General features: G+C 40.5%; 1 protein-coding gene across 1 annotated transcript; it reads right to left on the bottom strand.

Annotated features, from left to right (window-relative positions):
* Nucleotides 1-10,051: 10,051 nt before the first annotated feature.
* Nucleotides 10,052-25,511, bottom strand: COMTD1 (catechol-O-methyltransferase domain containing 1). Its single transcript, XM_060769113.2, is given in 9 exon segments — nucleotides 10,052-10,467; nucleotides 11,699-11,832; nucleotides 13,524-13,578; nucleotides 16,952-17,070; nucleotides 18,891-18,996; nucleotides 21,370-21,488; nucleotides 25,329-25,423; nucleotides 25,425-25,471; nucleotides 25,473-25,511. Coding segments are annotated over 9 exon segments (867 nt in total). The 3' UTR covers nucleotides 10,052-10,314.
* Nucleotides 25,512-27,321: the final 1,810 nt, after the last annotated feature.

The following is a 27,321-nucleotide window of genomic DNA, read 5'->3' on the forward strand; positions in this document are numbered from 1 at the left end:
GCTTAGTAGCACCACTGTTTCCAGCACTTTCTTAGCAGTAGAAACAGATTTTACACCTTGCTCATTTCCATCAACTGCCCTGCATTGCTAGTCATGGATAGAGTAACACAGGCCCAGGCAAACGTTGGTCCTCCAGATGTTTTGGACTTCCAACTCCCACAATTCCTAACAACCTACTGGCTAGTAGGAATTGTGGGAGTTGGAGTCCAAAACACCTGGAGGGCCAAAGTTTTCCCATGTCTCTAGTAACAGGAAGCAACGCGGTCTGTAGCTTCACGCATCAGTGGACTGCATCTGGCTAGTTAGTTGTATGTGAAAATTGAAAATGGCTCTACCTACTGAAGAAAGGGCTGCACTGGTAGGTTGCAAGGCTATGAGTGGTCTGACTCCAACAGAACTAAGAAACTACAAAGTGCAATACAAAAATAATTTCATCCTACATGTGCAACTAGGTTCCTCTCCTTGTTATCTAAACCAGACTGATAAAAGCCCATTTGCCCTAAAAGGTACCAGGTCTTGTCTAAATGTGGAAGCTAAGCAGGATCAGTCCTGGTTAGCACTAGGGTAGGAGATTGCCAGTGAAAACCAGAGGGATGAGCTGACAAAACCATTACTGTGTATTCTTTGCCTAAGAAAATGTGATGAAATTCATATTAACATAGGGCAGGGGGCAACTTGGTGGCACATATACACACAGAAAGTCAAGGACACAGAGAAATGGATTAAAAATAAACGAAAAGATATTTAACCTAAAAATTAGGAAGAACTTCCGTATGGAAAGAGATGTGCAGCACTGGAATATGATGCCTCAGAGAATGGAGGAGTCTCCTCTTGAGGTTTTTAAACAGGTTGGATGGTCATCTGTCAGGATTAGTTTGATTATGTCCCTGCATGGCAGAATGGGTTTAGACTGGATGGACTTTCTGCTCTCTGACAACTGTATGATGCAATGATTCCAATACAGCACTGAAAGCAGCAGATTTTTTTTTTTTTTTGCAATAGACATTGTAACAAACTATGGAGCAATTATGCCATCTACTGGTGACTCTGTTTTTAGAATTTCATGAAATGCTGGTTTTTGATGTTTTGTTCCCACTGAGGCAGAAATAATTTCAAAGTGAAGAAATAGCCACCCCCAAGAATATTTATCTTGATAAACGAAATACTCATTTGATGGCATCAGTTTCTACAAGTGTACCAATATTCACTTGCTTCATGGGATACTTCCACTTAATGTTTTTGAGATCATTGTTATGAAATAGGAAGACCAAGGGCTGATTCATATTTATCAAGTTTTGAAGTGTTTGGAGTCATAGGATCTGGGGAAAGCCAAGTGTTTTGAAACTCTTTTGGAAAGTGTCAAGTTAGAGAGTGCCGTTTTCTTCAAATTTTATTTGATGTATGGTATGGTATGCCTTTGGTATACATAGCCAGTCCATAGGCTTATATCATTGCCTGTAGCAGTGGTCACTCAGTGTGTGGAACAGAGCAAAGCTATCTGTGGCTCCTGGTCAGCAAAGCTAGGCACCAGGCAGCATTTATACTTTGGTTGTTGGAAAATGGGGAAGCAATATCAGATCATGACTATCGTTTTTATTCCCTGCTGATGTGCTTCCCATTTAGCTGACATTAGTAGAAAATATTTTACATTATGTGATCAGGGTCCACCAGGGCCATTTCAATGTTTTTATACTCTGAAGAATAAATGTCATAATAATAAAATATAATATATTATAATATATAGTATATACATATAATATTATAATAATACAATATAATACTAATAATATGATATTATAGTTATATATTTTATATTACATGTAATATTACTAATAATATTACAATATAATGGTATAGTGCAATATAGTAATATATAATATTGATATTGTACTATGCTAATAATATAATATATTGTATGTATATATATCTTGTAAGCTGCTCTGAGTCCCCTTCGGTGTGAGAAGGGCGGCATATAAATGTCGTAAATAAATAAATATGCAAACATGTAGTCTGCATTGCAGTAGGAGGAGGGAATGCCCCCTTCCTAAATGGAATACAGTGGACCCTCCCTATCTGCTAGGATTTGGATCAAGGAACAATCTGCCAATACCAAAATGTGCGGATGCTCATGTCCCGTTATACATAGTAATGCACAGTAACATTGCATCCCTTTTATAAAATGTCTAACTCAAATGAGTAAGAGTGCCCAGAGGTCTATGAAATGCAAGGCACCTATATCACAGCTTGTCTATACTTCAGCTTTGTGCTTGACACATGGCAAAATCAAGGTTTGATTTTTGAATTTTTAAAAATCAAATATTTAGAGTCATAAATGCAGAACTTGGATGTGATACTGACACTGTGACATAAAAGAATTGAGAAATGTAATGAATGTTGAGGTACTGTTAAATACAATTCAGTCTAAAAAGACCTACTCATGGATAACAACTGGTTACTCTTTCAGGTTTAGTGAAAGACCACTCTTAAATTCTGTACAGTGTCTTGAATTCAAGTATAAAAGTCCTTAAATATGCAGAATTGCAACAGCATGTTTGAGGGTTTTAAGCAGTCTGAAACATTCATTTTCAAATAATCCATTGTTTACTTTTTGCAAGTCCTCCCACTCTTAAAATAATGAAGCTATTGACATTACACAGTAATGTAGGAATGGGTTCTAGTATTGCTTTTTGGTTTGTTAAAGTGTAGGTTACACACTACTGATGAACATCCAAACTCCTAAACGAGTTTGAACATCCTTGAACATCCAAACTCCTAAACGAACTCTTCTGAGGCTTTCCACACTTCATTCCTCTGCACTGGTGGTCAATTTTGAGACAAAAACAAACAGCGAAAGCATTACAAGCCTGTCCTCTTTCTGCTCAATGTTCCTGCTGCACCAAGTTGCTTTGGGTTACAAGCAAAACAAAAGACAAGCCATAGAGTAAAAACTTACAGAAGTCAAGTTTCCATAACTTCATATTTATACCTTATTACTAATTGATCAAATCCTATGTGTATTTTCATTGTGTCAGTTTCACTTTTACCTGAGGGCAAGACTTCAGCTATAATGAGAATGGAAGTGGTTTGCACGGAGCAATCCTTATTATCAACATACAGGAGTTTTCAAAATGATGGACCCAATTACAAAGAGATATTTCATGATGATATTTCAGCATGCTACAATTACACTAAGAGATGCAATTGTTGTAATGAGTTATCAAGTTTTACTAATCACTTTGTGTCACAAACAAATCTAAGAAATGATTCCATAAATGGAGAACATCTCATTCAGTCTTGAGTTGTGGGGTCACCACCTTGCAAGTGACTGAAGATATGGGTTATTTGTGCCACATATGCACAATCTGTCCATAGACTGCAATTTCAGAGAGAAAGTTCACCTTGTTTATTTTCCTGTAATGCTATGTATCCTTTGTAAAATTATTTGGTGTTTATGTTAAACGAAGGGGTCAAGCTTTCACAGTATCCAAAGCGTCTTGAAGTAATAGAGGATTCGAAATATCTTGGCAAAGGATTTCCTTACCTGTACAAACCAGCCCAAAGACTATTGGCATCATCAGATGCAGTCTTCTCTCTGTCTTCTCCCTATTTCTCTATGCTTTTGAAATGGATTCCCACAGAGTCCATCACATGATGCAAGGCAACTTCTGGTGGGGCTTCATGGGACTTCCGTTTTGGCAGCGTAGAGAAACAGAGCCCAGGTGGTTCCTTTTGAGAGGTTGGGTGTTACAGGATTCCAAATGACACAAAGTGGGGGAAAGACGGACCTGAAGGGGGAAAGGACATGGGATGGAAGAAAACAGACCTGGATGGGAGGGAACTGAGTTGAGATGGTCCTCTCCGAAGTCCCAAACTTTCCTTCCGCTCTTATGATGAGGTCCTTAGTGGTGTCTTCATATCCATTCAGCAACCTTTACTAATTGCCAGATAAAATCATTTTGTTCGTTTATTTGTACCCATGATTCCCCTCCTTGGGAAATGAGCGGTATTTCTGCATTAACACCTGACATGCTGGTCTAGTTGCTTTGCTCGCATTGCCAAGCAAGACAGCAATATGGTGAAAAGCAGTTAAGTAACTTTATTTGTAACCTGCCCTATCTCTCTGAGGGGACTCAGGGCAGTTTTCAGCAAAGGATGGCAAACAGTCAAACAGTCAATGCCATGATACAATACAAAATAAATGAATAACCCCAAGAATAAAATCTAAAACAATTACAATAACTACTTCATAAATTTAAATAATTAAAAATATGAATCTAATTAAGCCAATGAAGTAGCCACGAAGTTTAAAAACAGCTGCAAATTAACTAAGCCATTTTTATATAATTTATTCACCACCAGTAAACCAGAGTAAGGTGCTATGTTCTAGCCAACATTGCTACTCCTCCTCTTATAGGCTAGAGAACAAATATATGTTTTGAGTAGTTTTTTAAGGCAGAGGAGGGGAGGGGCCATTTTTACTTTCTTTAGGAAGAGAGTTCCAGAGGCAGGGGGCAATCACAGAGAAGACTTCCTCTCTCATTCCTACCAGCTGTGCTTGAAACGGGGGTAGGAGCAGGGCCTCCTCCACTGACCACAGTGCCCGGACTGGTTTATATAAGGAGATGTGGTTTATCAGATAATCCGGGCCAGAACTGTTTAGGGCTTTAGAGGTAATGGCCAGCAATTTGTATTTAGTCCGGAAGCAGACCGGCAGCCAGTGGAGCTGATGCAACATGGGAGTAGTTCTCTTCCTTTACAGGGCTCCAATTAGTAACCTGGCTGCCAATCTCTGAACCAGTTGAAGCTTCTGTACTATCTTCAAAGGCAGCCCCACATAGAGGGCATTGCAGTAGTCCAAATGGGATGTGACTAAGGTGGGGATTACCATGGCAAGATCTGGCATCTCAAGTTACAGGTGCAGCTGGCACAAAAGTTTTCATTGTGCAAAGGTGCTCCTGACCACTGCTGACACCTGAGGTTCCAGGGTCAACAATGATGTTCTAAGCTACTTGAAGGAAGAAGAGGCTAAAACACTAATTATTTCTTATTCAGATATTACTTCAAAGTGTTGCTCCTGTCTGCCAGCCAACTGGAGAACTGCAGCAACAAAAACAGAATGTAAAGCCAAAATGCACAATTGTTCTCATGGAACTTTTATAGTCTTCTCAAATTTTATGTTGGCACTCTCATCTTTCTCTAGTTTGAATGCAGTCAGATAGGTTCCCTTTAAAGCAGTAGTTCCCAACCTTTGATCCTTCAGGTGTTTTGGATTTCAGTCCCAATTCCCAACAGTTGGTAAGCTGGCTGGGATTTCTGGGAATTGAAGTCTAAAACACTTGGAGGACCACTGCTTTAAAGGTTTTAAAATGGTAAGATCAGAATGAATCCAAATTTGGTAACTCACTGTTAGAAGGGGTAGAGACAGGTTATGTGTTAACAGGGTTCATAGCTCTGTTCCTGTTCACCTGGAATGAGATAATAGGTTTCAGCTGGCCAAGCAATGGGTGCCCAGGGGTGTTGACACAGCCGCAATGGATTCTCAGGGAGGGGGCCTGATAGGGTAATTGGGATTATAAAGTGTTCCCAGGGATAAGACTTGATAGTATCTTGGGAAACACCCCATGGGTCGTCTTAAACCTGCTATAAAGCTCCTGTTATTGTGAAGGGATTATGTTTCTTTGTGGTCCAAATGATCATATATCAGATTTCTCAAATAAATATTCCTGGTGAGTGTGTGTATATGCTTGTGCAACTTTGGTGAGTTCATTTGGAAGTCACCTGAAACTGGGGAAAAGGTCATTTGCAGTCTTCATTTTCTAGATGCGCTTAGAACAAAGGTTTTGGGGTTCTGGTGTTTCAATAATATATTTAGCTCATTGGCATCTTGATCAAACTCTGATGTTGCTTTGATACACAGTTCCTTCTCTTCATCTGTGATATGTTGGAAGGTATGCAAGTGCCCTCCAATGATCCCAACAGGGATTTAGGAGGCGTGACAATGACAATAAGGCACTAGAAGACAAAATATTACGCACCAATTGACCTGGGTTCTGCTTTTGCATCATCAGCATAAAACAAAGCATCATCAGACTTGTGAATGATTGTGAGCTGGCTCTGGAGGTTATGGGAACTGTAGTCCATAAACTAAAATCTCCAAGCTTCCCCCTCCCATCAGACAACAGACAAAAACCTGATTTATATCAAAAGTTAGAGCTCCATTACAGAACTTTCAGTGTTTCACATAGAAATAAAAATTATTTTTTGCATGCTCAAAACATTCTGTATACATTATTATTCCATTATATCCATAAACTACTCTTCAATGAAAATTGCTGGGAGAAACATTAACAACCTCAGATATGCAGATGACACCACTCTGATGGCCGAAAGCGAGGAGGAGGAGCTGAGGAGCCTTCTAATCAAGGTGAAAGAAGAAAGCGCAAAAGCCGGGTTGCAGCTAAACGTCAAAAAAACCAAGATTATGGCAACAAGAATGATTGACAACTGGAAAATAGAGGGAGAAACCGTGGAGGCCGTGACAGACTTTGTATTTCTAGGTGCAAAGATTACTGCAGATGCAGACTGTGGCCAGGAAATCAGAAGACGCTTACTTCTTGGGAGGAGAGCAATGTCCAATCTCTATAAAATAGTAAAGAGTAGAGACATCAGACTGGCAACAAAGATCCGCCTAGTCAAAGCCATGGTATTCCCTGTAGTCACCTACGGATGTGAGAGCTGGACCTTAGGGAAGGCTGAGCAAAGGAAGATCGATGCTTTTGAGCTGTGGTGCTGGAGGAAAGTTCTGAGAGTGCCTTGGACTGCGAGAAGATCCAACTAGTCCATCCTCCAGGAAATAAAGCCCGACTGCTCACTGGAGGGAAAGATACTAGAGACAAAGTTGAAGTACTTTGGCCACATCATGAGGAGACAGCAAAGCCTAGAGAAGACAATTATGCTGGGGAAAGTGGAAGGCAAAAGGAAGAGGGGCCGACCAAGGGCAAGATGGATGGATGGCATCCTTGAAGTGACTGGACTGACCTTGAGGGAGCTGGGGGTGGTAACGGCCGACAGGGAGCTCTGGCGTGGGCTGGTTCATGAGGTCACGAAGAGTCGGAGACGACTGAACGAATGAACAACAACAACTCTTCAATCAAATTTGGATGGTACTAAGTATAGGGCAAATAGTAGATTGTTACAGGTGGAAAGAGCTCAAAGTCCTTGTCTCTTGGTCCTGCCAAATAGTCAAATAGGTTCCTTCTAATTATGATCTAGTCTGGATCCATCTCATTGAATCCAAAAAGGAGAAATTTACTTTATGGAGAGCAGGAATTATTTAGGCAGTGATGAAAAATTCAATACAGCCCCGGAGGGATCTATGTCCTCATGAATCTCTCATCCCCCTTCATCCATTTTATCCTTGCTGCTGTTTTACGATGATGAAATACAGTGATATTGTAAATGTTTGTAGTAATGTGACATGGCAATTTTCTTCTAAACTGGCAGTAAGACATAAGCATGAACTATTTTCAATAACTCCGGAATAGTATTTGCAATAAATGTTGTGAGTATGCAACCTCTCCCTGGAGCCTAAACACTGGAGGAGGTTACTGTGTTTAGTACATCAGTGGGAGAAAAATTATGAAGCTTTAAAGAATGATTTTCCCCCTTGCAGCAGTGCTAGTCAATCAATAATCTCGCTGCTAACTCTGGGGAGAGTTTTTAGTTGCCTTCATAAAATATTTTAATTATCTAAAAATCATAAAATATAAGTAGGCACAATTTTCTTGTAACTCAGGAGAGTAATATGAACAATAAGAAAAGATAAATGTTTTCTTTTCCATGAACTTAAATCATTCTCGAAAATGTAATGCAGGGAACAAAACCCATGAGTTATTGGCAATATTTATGTTTGCAATAATAGGAATAAATATTGGAACAGCTAGTTATGCACTCATCCACACTGTAGAGCAAGATAAATACCTTTCTCAGAAATTGTACATTAATTCTTCTCTTTTGTGCCTTTATGACTGATTATTTCTTCTTTTTTAAATGCTGCTTGTATGCTAAGCCTTCTAAACAGAAGCATTCTATCTGATGTTCCCAGATCCTGGTAACCATAAAATTCAAGTGACCCGAGTTATGAAATAAGCCATTGCAAAATTAACACAAGGACTAGAAAGACATGTAATTGCTTTTAGTGGCTTCATTTGCGGAGACATAGCACCTACCCAGCCAGTTTGTAAGCATGAATTTTAAACTTGTTTCCTTTGTTTAATCTCTTTTGAGTATTTTAATATGTATTTTATAGAAATATGTTTTAATATGTATCTTTTATAAAATACATATTATGTGTATTTGTGATATTTTTACAACGTGTATGGGGTTTAATTATTCTGTAATAAATTATTCCTCGAGGCGCGTAAGAAATAAAATTTATCATCATCATTATCATCGTTGTTGTCATTATTATTTGAAACACCACAAGATTAGTACACAACAAACAAGGTCACTATGCTGGCTGTTGTATTGGAACACACATCAGATATTTCCCAAGTGTCTAGGACTGTGTGATGTATCGGTGAATAATGTGTACAGATCCCACTAGGATGCCCTTTGGCAGCTGACAGATGGTAATTTTGTTAGTGCTGATTGTGTTTAAGTGCAGGCCATGGTCTTTAGGCACTGCACCCAGTGTGCCAATCACCACTGGAACCACCTTTATTAGCTTGTGCCATAGTCATTATTATTATTTTACTGACACAAAAACACGGTATGTCACAACAAACAAGATCTGCAAGCTGGATTTCATATCATAAAATCACAAATAGAACACTTCCCAAGCGTTTAGGACTGTGTGATGTATTTTCAAATGATGTGCGCAGATCCAAGTAAGGCGGCCTTTTGCAGTTGACAGATTGTGATTTTGTCAATGTTCATTGTTTCCAAATGCCGGCTGAGGTCTTTTGGCATGACACCCAGTGTGCCAATGACCACTGCGATCACCTGTACTGGTTTATGCCAGAGCCTTTGCAGTTCCATTTTGAGGTCCTGATAACGGCTGAATTTTTCCTGTTTTTTTCTCTCAATGTGACTGTCACCTGGTATGGCGACATCTGTAATGGATTGATAAACATCTCTAATGGATTGACACTACTAAGATCAACCCTAACCCTAACCTTAACCTTACACATATTTCAAGAAAATCTTCCTCCTTCCCTTTGGGGATTTTTGGACTGGCTTAGTAGTGTAAATCCATTACAGTTGATCTTCAAGCATGGCTTTGGGACAGAACCTCCATAAATATTCAGTGGTATGACCTCTGCAGGGAAAAGGACCCTGTGAATTCTTTTGCAGCTTCCAAGACCATCAGTCATGATGTCCTTTTCTATAAGCTCTTCCAAGTTAGGTACTGAAGGCACTGCACAGAAAAATAATTCCCAAGGATGGTGCCAGGGGATCATGGTTTGAATTGTCAGCAGTCATGCTTTGGGATCTCACAGATCTTTCCTTATTGGGGGGGGGGGGGGGGGGGAGATAAATTTCAGGCTCTCAAGAAGTGAATCTGACAAACGGGACCAGCAATTCTCTCCCACCCAACCCCCAAATGTACCAGAACCTAGTACCACTGTTGGTCTCCATCTGTTTTAGTACTGATCTAAATAGTTGGATTGGCACCATAGCATAAATGTTACTGAGATTATCTTGTTTTTCATTAGTATCCCCTTTGGTGTACTAGTTAAAGTGTTGGCCTAGAACTGAGGAAATCCTGATTCCAGTCCTCGCGGAGCCATGAAATCTATAGGGTGGCCTCATGCTTATCATTCTCAGCCTGGCCTACATCTACACACGGTTGTGATGATATTAAAGGAGGGAAGCAGAGCCATGCACACCAGCCACAGCTCAAGGGAAACAGGATGTGTGATAAATGAATAAACATGCTCAGGTGGGTTTAAGACTGTGCCCCTGTCTCATTTTTCACTACCAGTCGGGCTACTTCATACACCATTCCTTTCTAAATTATGCTAGTAAGACAACAAAAACACTCACCCCATTTATCTGTGAAAATTTATATTGAGATGCACAATTTCTCTGTGTCCTAAGAAAGAGTTGGTCATGATTGTAGGCACTTAAACATCAGATCAAGTGACCATTTGCCCCTCTTTAGTTTATAACATAATTTCTGTCCTAAGGTATTTGGTGGAGGCAAGGTCAAAACAGACATCATCTTGTATTCCTCGACATTATCCTCGCTGAGTTGGGGGTGGATGTTTCCGGGGGCTTCTTCATGTGCCATAATCTTCATTGCTTTCTCCATTACAGCTTAAATGCTAATGTCACTCCATCCCCCATCAAGATCATGCTGATGGTCACTCGTGGATCATGGAAGATCTTTTTATTTAGCTCGTGCATGCTCTGGACTTCACCACCATATTTTTCTGGGTTAAGTACCTTTCCCGATAACAAAACCTGTTAGAGGGTGAAACAAAATGGTTGAAGGAGAGAGAGACAGACACTTTTTATGATCATGATGTTCATCTGCATGTGTGAAACTGGGCATTTGGTCATCTGCAGCAAACCCCTAAACATGTGAGACAGACCTAACTTGCACTGATTCAACTGAGGTTTACTTTCATATTCATTTGCATTTTCTCTCTCCCTTTCTTCCCTTCATATAGGACTGCAGCCTTCATTCTTTTCTATAATTAAATAGGCAAACATACAGACCATATATGGCCAAACTGTGTTTGGTGGAAACCTAGGGTTCCACAAAAAGCACCATAAGGGTTCTGTCAAAAAAACAAAAACTAAAACCAATCCAAAAAAAACCCCACAAAACAAAGCAAAACTTCAACATTTAAAAAAAAACTTTTTTCAAAGTCCATGCCAGATTATGATCTTACTGAAATTCAATGTACCTCTGATTTTTAAAAAACAACCAAACATTTGAATCTCTTTATTTGCAAACCCACATTCTATAAAACATCCAGGCAATTGGAGTAGATGAAAGAAGGAAGAACTTTGTAGGTTCACAATGCTTAGGGAGAGTTGGAGTTAGGGTTCTGCAGGAGAAAGGTTTGGGAACTGCAGTTCTAGTATTTCTAACAAACTAAAGTACAGCTTTTAATTGTTCCCTTGTACTTTCAGTGTTGTTAATGGTGATTATTATTATCTTTGTTGAAGGCTTTCATGGCCGGAATCACTGGCTTGCTGTGAGTTTTCTGGGGGGCATGTTCCATAAGCATTCTTTCCTGACATTTCACCTACATCTATGGCAGACATCCTCAGAGATTGAGGGGGTCTGTTGGAAACTAGGCAGGTGAAGTTTATATATCTGTGGAATGTCCAGGGTGAGAGAAAGAACTTTTGTCTGTTAGAGACAAGTGTGAATGTTGCAATTGACCATCTTGATTAGCATTGGTGGCCAATTGATACTACTGGCCAATGGATACTCCACCACAGACATCAGAGGAGCTGCAAGGCCAAGAACAAGCCACAAGAGTAAAGACAAAGATCCACCCAGAGGAAAAGCGCTCTTATCATACATCAAGGGAACCATGGACCACATAGGGAAGCTGATGAAGAAACCCAACAGGTGTAACTACTACCAAATGTTCCAATGGGTCCCCAAAATGTTGGAAGCTCCTATGGTGTTCTGTAATGGCATAAAATGTTTTCTATTTATGAAAATAGTACTTACATTGTCAATAGCAATTATCCCCCCTTTTCTTATAAGCTGTAGACATTTCTCGTAGTAATCATTGTAGCCTCCTTTGTCAGCATCAATGAAAGCAAAATCAAAGGTTCCAGCTTCACCATTTGCCAGAAGGCCATCTAGACATAGAAAAGGTAACAACAGTTGAAATCTGGAAACTAAAAAATTTCCCTATGCTTTGCTTCTCTATACCAGGTTAATGGGGATAGGAATGTTCAAGTGGAGAAAGTATACAACTATGATACAGAAAGATGATGTGGATCGGAGAACTGAAATGCACAAGCCCTATCACAGTGGTTCTCAACCTGTGTGTCCCCAGGTGTTTTGGCCTACAACTCTCAGAAATCCCAGCCAGTTTACCAGCTGTTAGGATTCTGGGAGTTGGAGGCCAAAACATCTGAGGACCCACAAGTTGAGAACAACAACCCTAATTGTGACAAAACAGCCTAGAAATGCCCCAAATTAGCATAATGCTCCTTTCTCTTCATACAGCAGGCACCCTAGAACCAGAATGGTAGGCAAACCAGAAGAGGCTCTATTATTCAGCAAACTGGCCCTAAATACTTTGATATAGAAGCAACTAACATTTCTTAATAAACTAAATGTGGATAGACTCAAGTGGGTTTGGCAGATTTCTTCAACTCTTTCATTTAGAAACAGAGAGCTAATTGTTGCTGTTGTAGGTGTTGTAGCTGTTTTGCTAACTTCATCTACTCATGGAAGGACAAATTTTGAGGGTTTTTCCACATTAGTGGCAGCTTGCAATATCATTTTTTTTAAAATGTGTTTTTGCAGGGGTGCAAAACTGGTGTTCTCATTCTTATCTAGTTATTGAGGTAGTTAACACTTTATGTGGTTTCTCAACAAGAAATATTACACTATGTAACATGATTTTTATTCTTGGATTATAAATGCCATTTCCTAATTGGTTCTATCACAAAATATTGAAAAATTGTATTAAACTGCAAAAATGTGTTTTGAAAGGTTAATAAATAATAATAAACTTTATTTATATCCTACCCCTTTTCCAAACAGGACTCAGGGTGACTTACAGAAAATAAGTCATAGCACAAACCAGAGCAAAAATACAAAAATACATAATACATAAATGGCAATATCAAAAACATAGCAACCTAAAAATAACAATATTATAGTAAAATGCACAATTTACTTTTTTTTTACTGGATTTGAAACCATATTGTACAACATGGCAAAACCAGTTCAAGCCAACAGTTCCCAACAGTCGCACTTGTGAGGGTAGTGGGACCATGAGAACGGCCTCCCTGAAGGACCTTAAGGCCTGAATGGCTTCATAGGGCATATTTTCATTAACAAAAATCACAAACTTTTGGGTTTCAGGTAATAGGATAAGAAACAAAAACCAAGTTTCTGGAGTATAACAACTACTTTCAAAGTAAGTACCGCACAATTAAACAGAAAATAACACTTTCAAACCAGGAACAATTTTTTTTCCAAATTTTGTTATAGTGTTAAGACACTTTGTACCAAAATGGCCTACATTATATGCTCCCTACATCTCTAGGAAGCTAAACAGAAACTGAACTTAATTTAATAAAAAAATAGCAAATTCCATCTAGTAATTTTCAGAAGGTTGTTCAGAATTCATTGAAAAAAGTGAGCCTTTATTCATGCAACCTGAGAAGTGGGATTTTTTCTTCCCATTTTTTAAAAAATCCACAACTATCAGTGGTGTAGCCACACCAATTTTCATTTCTCCTGAATTCCTATTAGTTTTTGCACAATGGACATTCTCCTTTATAGCCTATTGTTTTCATGCATTTGTATTTACCTAGTGTTTGGCTGGCTGGCTTTATCCTGAGGTCAATTTTGTGCTCCACTCCTGCCTGAAAAAAAGAAGAAGAAAATATTATTTCACCACCTCAAAGGGTAAAGTGATGACTATTTTCAGATGAGAAGCTGGACAACGTTTTGCTTTCCCATATGAAATGTCCCCATTGCTGCTGGACATAGCAGGATTTTGTTTACTCTGATTTAAACTGAAATTTAAGGGATCTTCATTTGGCCTGTGAAAGTTGAGCACAAGAAAGACCCTTTCTGAAACATTAAAGCATCACCCACCAACAACACAAAAACCAATGTATATTTTATAAGCATTTAAAATTCCCACAAATGATCAGGAAAGTGGTTCTCAAATGCAAAGGCTAAAATTAAAGTCCCCATATTTGACAATCAAATTTTGAAGAGTAAAAAGCCAATAAAGCCCAGACATTTGGGGTTATACTCATGGGTCAGAAACTATAATACACTATTATACTCACGGGTCAGAAACTATAATACAGTATTCCTGTTGTTCCACCAATATATTGTGCAGACTGCCAAGAGCTTCACACATTTTTAAAAACACATTATTTCAAGAACAAAAGGACAGCATCCATCAAAGGTAAGTCAGTTCTCAGATGAGCATGCACAACATACAGCCTGATTTCATAGATACAAACTCCCTTAGAGCAGCTACACTTTGGGTAAAGGGGGAAATTTTAACTATCTGTGATAAAAAAAAGCCAACAACATTGTGCTATAAATGACCAGGAAAGTGACATGATTCTACTGAATGTTTCAGAGACTGATTACAACAGATGAGTTAAGCACCAGCTTCAATCTTTGCATTAAAATAGGATTTTCACATAATTAACCTTTGAAGGATAGCACCCAGTATATATGCCTGCAACAAAAGAAATACAGTAGCTTGAGCAAAGATAACAATGTCTAAATCTAATGCACCACTAGCAGAGAAAAGAATGCAAGAGTGGAGTGCTATATAGGCACTTCCAATTGCTACAAGTAGGGGCATTCATTTATACATTGAACTGGTTTTATATAACATTCATTTTTACCAGCCTTCAAAGGAATGCCAATACATGTTCCAACATGCAGCCTTTAGATGGTGCAAACAAAATCTGTGCTGGATTCCTGCCAGATAGTTTAGAGTAGGCTTGAGCACAAATCTGTTGAAGTTGTTTCCTTCAGCCAATTTGGCTTTTTCAATTGGTTCAGGTGCCCGTAATGGCAAGGGCCCAATTGTCACAGAATCCCATCTGAAACGGGACCGATCTCGGCTCCTCCCCCCCTCCCATTCGGCATCCCAGTTTATTCTTTTTGATTTTCCTTTCTTGATTTTTTTATTTAGTGGGACTGACTGGCAGTTGGGGATGTGCAGGGACGGGTGGGTGGGTGGCTTGGAAGAGTCACCCTTTTTGCTCTTTTTCTCCTTCCCTTTCTCTCCTTCAAATACTTCTAAGAGAATACTCCAGAAAAAAAGAAAAAGAAAACCCTCATTCTCTGAAAACTATTACCACCTAGTTACCTCTCCTCTGGAGTAGAAAGTAGAAACGGCTTTAAGGAAGCATTAAACCCAAAGCAGAAAGGAGATTGAAGCGTGCCCAATCAAGGAAGGGCCTGCAGTAGAGAAAAAAGAGAGTTTTTTTTCAAAGGAAGCCTAGGGAGGATAGCTCCAGGTCAATTGCTCTTTCTTCCCTGGGAAGTGGGAAGCCTCCTTAAATGCTTTGGAAAGCTGCATGTGGAGAGAAAGCGCCCACCTGCAGCCTGTCTCCTCTAGAGTAGAAAGAAGCAGCTTTAACTAAGCATTAAACCTAGTCTCCTCTACAGACAGAAGGGAAAGGATCGCAGAAAGAATGGTATCTTAACTCTGATGCTTGTAATCCAGGTCTTAATGAAAAATATGGAAGGGGAGTCTGTGGGAAGCCCCCCCCCCCAATAATGGACTGGATAGGGTGTTTTCTTAACCATATTGTTCACACCCAGTCTCCCTTGAAGGAAAAAAGGAAAGGGTCCCAGAAAATAAAAGGGGAGGTTCATAAGTTCTCCATTGCTGCCAGTGGGCCAGATCTAGCCGTATTTATGGCTGCAGACCTAAAACGGCTATCCAGCTACCCATCCGTATTTGAGGGGTATGCAAAAATGGATATGGGGTCTACCAGTATCTGGCCAGTAGAAACGGATTGAAGTTCAGCCGCAATGCAGAAGCCTAGTTTAGAGTAGAATTTGGGATTAATTTATTGGTTGCTTTGTAAAATGTTTCCAGTATTTCATCTAATTTTTCAGATTCCCAAATTAATGCAGAAGTTAAACGTAAGATTTAGGAACTAGAATTGGAAGAAATCAGTATCATGATTTATTCATTTACAATGAATGACTGTCAAAATCACTTTATTTCATTAGCCTCCCAATACAAAGCAAACAATTAAAAAAAACTATTAAGATAACACGGGGCAGAAAACCAAGGTTTGATATATGATATTTTAAACAAGAGACTCCATGGATTACTCCTTAATGAAAAACACCTTTCCTTTCACAGATTTTTGTGGACCAGATGTAGTTAGACTACGCTCCATGCAGTCATGCTGGCCACATGATCTTGGAGGTGTCTTCGGCTTAGAAATTAAGATGAGCACCACCCCCAGAGACAGACATGATTAGACTTAATATCAAGGGGAAACCTTTGCCTTTTATGTAAGTGTATTTACATTGAAGAAGGTTAGAATAATAGTTTAATAAGAATAGGACAGTTTTACCTTAAATTACAGTTTTGTGTAAATATTCAAAAACATTTCACCTACTGATGCCTCAATTAATGTGATTTTATTGGTATCTATTTTTCTTTTGAAATTTATCAGTAGCTGTTGTATTTCCCACCCTTGGCTTATACTCGAGTCAAAACATTTTCTCAGTTTTGGGGGTAAAATTAAGTTATATTCAGGCTGGCTTATATTCGAGTATATATGGTATAAAGGTCTCCTGATAAAGTATAAAAACAATTATCTATCCTAAAACATGCAAAATTAGTGGGTAAACATTTCACAGCATGAACTAAAATGGCTTATTACTGTATCTCCCTCAAATAACACTTTCAGGGGGTGACTGACTTAAGAAGTCAAATCCACAATCAGTCATACTGATAAAGAAATGAAGAATATTTTTTTAATTGTGGGTGACTCAGATCTTGTTGCCTTTAGTAAACCTATTCTAACTTTGGGTTCAATCCAAGAAAAACATAGACAGGGGGAGGGAGGAGGATTTCAAAGCTTAGGAGATAAAGTTTCCACCTCAAAGAGAAATGCACTCATTTCAAAATAAAAAGGCCAGATGGTGCATAGTGCAGGCCTCTACTAGCATACATAGTTTCAGTGCCCACAGTTCTCTGGTGCACTTAACATTATTGGTAAATTACTTAATTACCTCTTTCCACACTGGCTTTCCAAGGTTGGCAGACTCTTCATTTACATCACAGGCAACAACTTTGCCGTCATCTGGTATGACCAAAGCCATGTTTAAAGTATTGTACCCCGTATAAACACCTATTGCAAAAGAAAATTATTATTTTTGGTGATAACGAGTGCCCTAGAATTTTAAGTCCCATTCGCAATGGTATAGAAAAGTAGCTTGTCTCCTTTTGACATAAGAGAGTGACATCTCTTAAAAAAACCAATCTTGAACCAACCTTCCAGATGTTTTTGAATATCTCTTTTACTTCTTAAGAGGCGATTGCTTCTCTTTGTAGAAGCCACCTTTTTGAGACTTAAGTGTTTAAGTCACAGAAGCACTGAAGATAACAAAAAAAAAAAGAAACAAAAAAACAAAAAAACAAAAACAAAAAAAAAACAAGGGTAGCAGCTGCCTGGCAAAATGCTGCAAAGAAACACATTTGGCCAGACAGCTTATCCCCACCACCAACACCAGTGACCTGTACTATGAAGGCTGGTCAGTATACAAGTGGTATTTTCAAACAGGCAGAGAACTTCGTCTTAGTCTTTGCCTCCTTCTCATCTAGTCCCATCACGCTATTCCCATAAATAGCTAAGAAAGGTCTAATTGTTGGAAATAGCAACCTTCTCAAGCCTCCACTAGTTATATACACAACATTCAGATTACTTACCATATTGTATATGTGTGTATTGGTATGCAATTTTACCTTAACTCTTTGTTATGGGAGGGGTTACAGACCATGTGATCAGAACTGGGCTTGTTCAGGACTCAGACTCCATTTTAGAACAGTTCAGTTTAGACTACACTAAGAACTGTATGCTTCAGACTTCAATGTAGGAACAGCATGCTGTACAGAAGCCATTCGACTCCTTTGGACTAAACTGCAGTGGTCCTCAACCTGTGGGTCCCTGGGTGTTTTGGTCTACAACTCCCAGAAATCTCAGCCAGTTTACCAGCCGTTAGGATTTCTGGGAGTTGAAAGTAAAAACATCTGGCTACTCACAGGTTGAGAACCACTGGACTATTGATTCTGAGAGAGATGGCCTGTGTTACCTACACAGAGAAACTACTTCAAATCTACTTGAAACTGGATTGATATGCAAACTACCTGTATGCTGAATACATGAAGTTTGTGAGCAAACCAACTATGTTACTTTTAAAGAAATTTTTATTATTTTTGTCTCTTGAGAGCATGAGTTAAAGGCAAATATATTTTAAGGGACAGTAGATATTTTTGGACAACTAAAAAGAACACTTCAGAAACTCTGGTATATATATGTGTTTTGTGCATTGGCATATCTTTGTCCCTAACAGAACAAAGACATATCTAGGTACATCAATTTAACAGCTGAGAAACCTAATTGCCTTGCATGATTGCCATTTTCCTAAAAGATTATTACTCGTTAGACTCGTAAAAAGCATGACTTGTTAACCAAGAGGTTATGGCATCATTTTTTCAAAAGGTTGTGACTTCTAACAAGGTCATGCCTTTCCACAGATCATACAATCTCCAAAAGGTTATGGAGATTTCTACTTTCCAAAACGAATTACCTGTGCCTTAAGCCTCTTCTCCTAGCACTTGCCTAAAGTCTGGCCTGCTCAATGCCCGATGCTATAGTTCCTCTAGACAACTGAATTGCTTATATTTATGATGTATGAATGAGACAAGGATTATTCAGGCAAAGCCAAGGCAACCATCAAGTTCATCACTGTTCTAGCAATGCCAAAGGAACAGTCAGTGCAATGTTTTAGATCAGCAATTGAGTCATTTCTGGAAGAACGAAGGGCAGATCCTTCTGGGTTTGGGCACGGCTTCAGTGCTAGAGGGAAGTTTTATTTCCTTTTCTCATCAATTCTACAATTTATTATGGACATTTCTAGGCCTCAGTACTATAGAAATAAATGTGCTTACCAACTTCAATTACCTTCTTTGCTCTAATCAGCTTTGCCAGGTTGGCCATAAGCTGGGCCTGATCACGGCTCACCATCATCCTTTTGTCTCGACGCTCCGCGGTAACCTAGGAAATAAAGCTCCTAAAGTCTGGGTAGGCATCTCCTGAAGTTACTGTGTAATTTTTGAGGGGTGGAGAATTCTGTATCTACTCAGAAATTCTGCTCCATAGTTCAGAAAGCCTTAGAATCATTGTTGCATCACACGCTCTAGGGCAAAATAAACTCTTTTTCAGGAAAGAATGTCTTAAAACATCTTTCCACCACTTCGTTTTCTACGGACAGGCAATTTTATGTACAGAGGAGCATTTGATCATATGAACACCCATATATTGTTTAAACCAGTGCAGGAACAGCTTGACTAACCCAGTGAGAACTATTTATTTATTTATTTATTTATTTATTTATTTGCGATATTTCTATCTTGCCTTTCTTAGCCTGAAGGCGACTTAAGGTGGCTTACAAGTTGGCAGCAATTCAATGCCATAACAATCCACAATATACAATTAAAACAACGTTATAAAATCCATACAAAAACTATTAAAAACATATAATAACCAATGTCGTCCTGTTAATAACATTTTCCAGTAGTATTTTCGAAGCCATTCCATGTTTCAATCTTACATAATTCCATGTTTGTGTATTTCCAAAGGCCTGTTCAAAGAGCCAGGTTTTTACTTTTCCCCCAGAAAGTCAGGAAGGTGGGGGTCAATCTACTATCCCTGGGGAGGGTGTTCCACAGCTGAGGGGCCACCACTGAGAAGGCTCTGTCCCTCATCTCTTCCAGACGCCCCTGCAAAGAAGGTGGAGTTGAGAGCAGGGCCCCTTCAGATGATCCTAAATTCTAGATGGGTCATAGGGAGATATACATTTGGACAGGTAAGCTGGGCTGGAACTATTTAGGGCTTTATAGGCTAGGCAGTGTTCAGATTGCAACGGAAAGGAAATAGAAAAGTTCTGTTCCTTCTAGTTACTCTTAAACGGCTAAGAATGGGGGCATAGGGAAAAATGACCCCACAAAATCTTGGAGCCTATGGAGCTCTTTGGAGGCCTATAATTCCACCTCATCCTCCATAATGTAACTACTTAGAGGAGTAACTTTGGTTTGGGTATTATGGCATCTGGGGTTGGAAAGAACTAGTTTTACACATGGCTTCTCAGCATCCCCCAATCAGAAATTTGCAACATAATAATAATAATAATAATAATAATAATAATAATACTATTTACCTAGCTCTTTTAAGATCATGAGAATAGTTTAAACATAATGCTTCCAGTACTGGTCATACCCTCTAGGACCACTGAGCTTCAAAAGTGGGGAAAACACATTATGGATCAAGAACTCTGTGTTGGATTAGGGACCCATCTATACTGCCAAATAAGAATGTACGTGTATATTATATCTGTTTGTTGGGTGTACAGCATTGAATATTGCCAACTTGGAAGTCACTCTGAGTCACCTTGGGGTCAGAGTGCGTGGGGTAAAGAATATATTTTTACCCAACTGTCTTCACCACTCAAGGTCAGTTACAACAATAATAATATATATTTTCACCCGACTCTCTTCAGCACTCAAGGTCAGTTACAACATTGTAAAACACACATTCAACTAAAAACAATATTTAAAATACACATATGAAAACATATTTCCACAATATATATATATATTAAGAGACACAAAACTGAGATTAAACACAAGATACAAGTTTAAAATTCGTAATGGGAACTGTCTGGGTCAGCCTGCCAGAAGAGATAGGTCTTCACTTGTTTCCCGAAAGCTCGGGAAACATCTAGATAACATGTTGCAGCTGGACAGTTTGTGTTAACTAGATACTATGTTCACTCCCCTTGATAAAGCAGGCTCACAGGTTGGGATGTTTTAGATAAATGTTGCCTCCTCCTCAAATGACCTGAGTAGGCTGAGTGGCACAAGGCAATTCATACTTAGTGCAGCATCCCCTTATCCATCTTAACATATTGCTGCAGTGTGATGCCTTAAAACAGTGGTTCTCAACCTGTGGGTCCCCAGGTGTTTTGGAATTTCCTGGTTTAGCTGCCCAGAGGGATACCCTTGCTGTTTCTGGGGGGAGGCCAAGAGGAGTGGTAGTTCTCATAAAGCTTTTCCTTGATTTGAGTCCATTGGGAAGAGGTTGGTAGCCATGTAGTGGGTGGCTTTCATAGTGTTCAACCTTATTTCTCTCACATTTAGCAACAACTTCCCGTTGCACATGCCAGCCAGCTTGTAGAGTTTATCAACATTCACCACTAGAAATATATGAGAAGGTATGGGAACCAATCAAGAAAATTACATTAATAATAAAGCTCTTTCAGATACTTTGGCATGTTTGTTCTTGAATACAAGAAAACTCATCCTATAAAAGGGGGAAAGGAAATAAACAATTTGGGCAACCACAAAGTGGACTTAAGTCAGACACACTAACCATTTTCAGCTTGGCCAGAGCAGGATGCTCCCGTAAGGAATGATCCAGTACATACTGCTGCAACAGATTGGGTGAACCTTTGGGTGTGCCAAAAACAAACCTCGAACGGGATCGTCTGCCTTTAAAAAGAAGAAACAACCTGAGCAACAAATCCATCAAACAAAATGACTTTCTGTCTCAGTCAGTCCTACCTACACACCTTTGCAACAAATAGTTTTGAAATGTTTCATAACAACCACAAATAAATGGGACCGTGCCAGGGCCTTCTACATCACCATCATGTTCCAGCAGAAACCGCTTGCACTTTGAAAGGTACAACAATATTTAAAAGCAGCAGAGCCATGGACTGGTTGGCAAAACGTGAGTAAAACCCTGAGCAAGAGGCAACCTGCATCTCCTACAGTGGATTCCATTTGTTCAGGATGACATCTGGAGATGGTTGAGTTGCATCCAGGCCCAGGACAAGAGCTTGGGCTACCTGAAAGCATAGCAGCAAATATCCCATCCACCTTTCCAATTGGAGCTTTTAGGCCTTAAAGGCAACTGTCCAAAGTGCACGCATATGCAGTGCATGGATTATATGGCAGTGTAGAAAGGGACTCAATCTGTCTAACAGTAGGGCTAGTCCTGAAAATGCCCTTTCCCAATATTACATTGCCAGTAGATTCAGAAGTGTGCACTTACATAGGGGACTTTGGGTTCTGATAAATAGGCAATTGTCTGGCTGGGTGAATGTCTAAGGATCTTATACTCTCAGCCAGTAGATGATTGAAAGGTCTTCAGGACTTTGCCCTCTCTGCAATTTACCTAGTCCTTTTAAGACCACTAAAGTAAATTAAAAATGATGTTTCCAATTCTGGTCATACCCCCTGAAAGGCATCCTTGAATTTCAAAGATGGGCAGAACACACAACAGATTAAAAGCTCTGCATTGTAATAGGATGGGTGTGAGTATTTGTGCAGGATTTTGAGGGGAATGGTGGACTTTGATTGTAATGCTAATGGTATTTCTAGTATTTTAATTTTTGTATCCACCCCCTCCCCAATGTTTAATTATTTTTTCTAAATTTTTGTACAGTTTCTGTCTTTAGATTTTATTAGATGTTTATATTTTTCTTAGTTGTCTTGAGTACCTACAAGGAGAAATGTGGTGAAGAGAATAAGATATTATAAGAATGAAGTTTTAAGAAAGTTGGAAAAGGAAGATTGAGACAAGAGGAAGGGGAAGAACTGGAAGATTTGAAAGAGGATTTAAAGTTCATTCTACCACTCTGCTAGTCAAAACACCACCACAGCAGGAGCCTTCGGGTCCTTCTACACAACTATAAATCCCAGAATAGTCAGGCAGAATAACCCACAATATCTGCTTTGATCTGGGTTATCTGAGTCCACATTACTATATATCCCAGTTTAAAGCAGATAATGTGGGATTTTATTCAGCTATGTGGAAGGGGCATAAGGGTCCTTCCACACAGTCTTATATCCAGGAATATCAAGGCAGGAAATTCCACATTATCTGAGTGTGGACTCAGATAACCCAGTTCAAAGCAAATATTGTGGAATTTTCTGCCTTGATATTTTGGGATATAGGGCTGTGCGGAAGGGCCCTTAGATAGACAATTGAGTTAGATCAGGCATGGGCAAACTTTGGCCCTCCAGGTGTTTTGGACTTCCAACTCCCACAATTCCTACACCTGGAGGGTTGAAGTTTATCCATGCCTGAGGCACCTTCTACACTGCAATATAATCCAGATTATCAAAACAGATAATCAACATTATGTGCTTTGAACATAATATAATCCAGTTCTAAGCAGATAATCTTGATTTTATATGGCAGTGTAGACGGGGCCTAAGATAGATGAAAGTGGGGAAAAGGTTCAGAGGAGGACTTTATGATCTGAAGAGAGAAAGAGAGAGCCTTGAAGGGGAAATAGAGCTCAAGGCGGGGGGAGGGGGAGGGATATGCAAACTATTGAGAAGTAATGCAAACTGCTGATAAGAGAACAAAAGGAAGAAAATGTTCATGGAACTTTGCACATGCTCAAAAAGTTCTGACTATACAACCAAACTGCACATCAATTCGGGTCGCACTTTTTCTTAGTTGTTCAGCCATCAAGTGACTTCATTAATTATACTTGTCTCCTGCTTTCAGCGTTTGACTGGATATAAAGCTCTAAAGCAATGGTTTTCAAACTGTGGGTCCCCAGGTGTTTGGTCTAGCTAGTTTACCAGCTGTTGGGATTTCTGGGGGGCCTTCCACACAGCCCTACATCCCAGAATATGAAGGCAGAAAATCCCACATAGAATAATAAAACTCTGGATGAGATAAGAATGAAAAAGGTATATTTGTAAGGAAGGTGATCGTAGGGGACGGAACAGTGGAGGATGGGCCTTCAGAAAGGTGGGGAGAAGAGCAATATGAGGACAACATTATGGGAGAAACAACAGGAAAGAAGCATATGGTCACTCGCCAAAGGCACATTGGAAGAGCCAAGTTTTCAAATTAATCAATTAATAAGAATTAATTAATAAGAGGGAACGACAGCAAGCCCCAACAGTGGGACAGAAATAAAAATAACAATAACAATTCTCTGCCTCCTGAAAGCCAAAGGATGCTTCTTCTGACACTCAGCCCACTGGTGTCCAGACCTTGTGCTTCCTCCCTTGTGGGGAGAAACTTATGAGAAACGCTGTAATTCCAGGCACACTAGGGATTCCTGTGCCATAGCTTCACCTGCTTGTACAGGCAAAGAGACCTGGTACAGGTCCATCCTATTACAACCACAGGGAACTATGGACTCTGAACCTTAGAACAGCTACAGCTATATGAGTTATATGGGAAAGGGCAAACTTTGGTCCTCTGGGTGTTTTGGACTTCAACTCCCAGAATTCCTAACAGCTGGTAAACTGGCTGGGATTTCTGGGAGCTGAAGTCCAAAACACCTGGAGGACTGAAGTTTTTCCATGCCGGAGGCACCTTCTACACTAATCCAGTTCAAAGCAGATAATCTGGATTTTATATGGTGGTGTAGATGGGGCCTGAGGCAGATGAAAGTGAGAAAAAGGTTCAGAGGAGGACTTTATGACCTGAAGAGAGAGAGACTGCCTTGAAGGGGAAACAGAGAGCTCAACAAGAGGGTGGAGGGGAAGAAATGCAAACTGCTGATAAGAGAAAAAAGGAAGAAAAAGTTCACAGAACTTTCCACATGCTCAAAAACCTCTGAGTATACAACCAAACTGCACCACAATTCGGGGTGGCCCTTTTTCTTAGTGGCTCAGCCATCAAGTGACTTCATCAACTATACTTGTCCCCTGCTTTCAGCGTTTGATTGGATAAAAAGCTCTAAAGCAGTGGTTCTCAACCTGTGGGTCCCCAGGTGTTTTGGCCTTCAACTCCCAGAAATCCTAACAGCTGGTAAACTGGCTGGGATTTCTGGGAGTTGTAGGCCAAAACACCTGGGGACCCACAGGTTGAGAACCACGGCTCCAAAGGTTTTGAGGACCTCACAACCTCTGAGGATGTTTGCCATAGATGCAGGCGAAACGTCAGGAGAGAATGCTTCCAGAACATGGCCATACTGCCCGAAGAACCAACAACAACCCAGTGATTCTGGCCATGAAAGCCTTCGACAACACACTAGGGATTCCTGTGCCATAGCCTCACCTGCCCTTGCTTGTAAAGGCAAAGAGACCTGGCACAGGTCCATCCTATTACAAGCCCAGGGAATCTGGACTCTGAACCATAGAACTGATCAAGCCATTCCAAAAAGCCTCAGCCGACACGGAGAGGAATTGGGGGAGTGGAGGCCCAAGAGTTGGTGTAGTCTTTCCGCCTGTGTGGGCATTCTCCAAGTAGCCGGGAGCCCAGGCATGGAGAGCGCCCCACTACTCAAGGCGCCTCTTCCGCGTTCCCTGGCTGTCTAGGCGGAGGGCGCGCGCCTCGAGGGCATTCTTTCTTACCTGCGAAGAAGCCCGCGGCAGCGACCACCCCCAGCACCGCCGTTCCCACCGCCGCTTCCTTGGAGAGACCGAAGAGAGGCATTTTGCGGCTGAGGAGAGGCAGCGGGCGCGTGAGAACTCGCTTCCCGGAGGAAGAAGGCGGGAAGGAGGCGGAGCGCCTGGGTCACGTGCGCCTTCATTCATGAAACCGGGCCTGGAGGGAGAGCGGCCCCTGCTGGCCCACGGCGGCATTGCCGTTCCCAGGAGAAATGTAGAATTTTTCCGGGCTATATGGCCATGTTCTAGAGCAGTGGTTCTCAACCTGTGGGTCCCCAGGTGTTTTGGCCTACAACTCCCAGAAATCTCAGCCAGTTTTCCAGTTGTTAGGATGTCTGGGAGTTGAAGGCCAAAAACATCTGGGGACCCCAGGTTGAGAACCACTGTTCTAGAGGCATTTTCTCCTGATGTTTCACCTGCATCTATGGCAAGCATCCTCAGAAGTAGTAAGGTCTGTTGGAAGTAGGAAAATGGGTTTATATACTTCCAACAGACCTCACTACCTCTGAGGATGCTTGCCATAGATGCAGGTGAAACGTCAGGAGAAAATGCCTCTAGAACATGGCCATATAGCCCAAAAAAACCTACAACAACCCAGTGATTCCGGCCATGAAAACCTTCGACAATACAGAAATGTAGAACTTCTCAAAATATGTTGTGCGCTTTCCAATTTGTATCGACCCTATAAGGGTGTATTGTCGAAGGCTTTCATGGCCAGAATCACTAGGTTGCTGTAAGTTTTTTCGGGCTATATGGCCATGTTCCGGAGGCATTCTCTCCTGACGTTTCGCCTGCATCTATGGCAAGCATCCTCAAAGGTAGTGAGGTCTGTTGGAACTAGGAAAATGGGTTTATATATCTGTGGAATGACCAGGGTGGGACAAAGGACTCCTGTCTGTTGGAGCTAGGTGTGACTGTTTCAACTGACCACCTTGATTAGCATTTGATGGCCTGGCAGTGCTGGGGCACCATGGAAAAAGAAAATAGAGGAAGAATGCCTTTTCTAGATGTCCTAGTCATCTGTAAACCAGATCAACAATTGGGTCACACCATTTACAGAAAACCCACACACACAGATAGATATCTACATAAAAACTCCAACCATCTCCCAAGTCAAAAAAGAAGCACCATTAAAGCCTTGGCAGATTGTGCAAAAAGAATCTGCGAACCCCACCTCCTCCAAGATGAACTGAACCACCTCAACTGGGCTCTCCAGGCCAATGGATACTCCACCTCAGACATCAGAAGAGCTGCAAGACCAAGAACAAGCCACGAGAGTAAAGACAAAAATCCACCCAGAGGAAAAGTGTCTTTGCCATACATCAAGGGAACCACTGACCGCATAGGGAAGCTGATGAGGAAACACAACAGCTGTGGACAAGTCTACATAGGGACCACCAAACGCAGCGCCCAGACACGCATCAAGGAACATGAAAGGCACTGCAGACTCCTTCAACCAGAGAAGTCAGCCATAGCAGAGCACCTGATGAACCAGCCTGGACACAGCATATTATTTGAGAACACAGAAATGCTGGACCACACCAACAACCACCACGTCAGACTACACAGAGAAGCCATTGAAATCCACAAGCATGTGGACAATTTCAACAGAAAGGAAGAGACCATGAAAATGAACAAAATCTGGCTACCAGTATTAAAAAAACTCTAAAATTACAACAGCAAAACAACAGAGAGTAAACAATCAGGGACATCAAATCACCTCTCAACAAAATATCCCCCCCCCCCCAGACACTTCCAAGCCATTAAATGCTAATCAAGGTGGTCAATTGAAACATTCACACCTAGCTCCAGCAGACAAAAGTCCTTTGTCCCACCCTGGTCATTCCACAGATATATAAACCCATTTTCCTACTTCCAACAGACCTCACTACCTCTGTGGATGCTTGCCATAGATGCAGGTGAAACGTCAGGAGAAAATGCCTCTAGACCATGGCCA

The sequence above is a fragment of the Anolis sagrei genome, chromosome 3 (assembly GCF_037176765.1).
Source record: "Anolis sagrei isolate rAnoSag1 chromosome 3, rAnoSag1.mat, whole genome shotgun sequence".
Classification (NCBI taxonomy): domain Eukaryota; kingdom Metazoa; phylum Chordata; class Lepidosauria; order Squamata; family Dactyloidae; genus Anolis; species Anolis sagrei.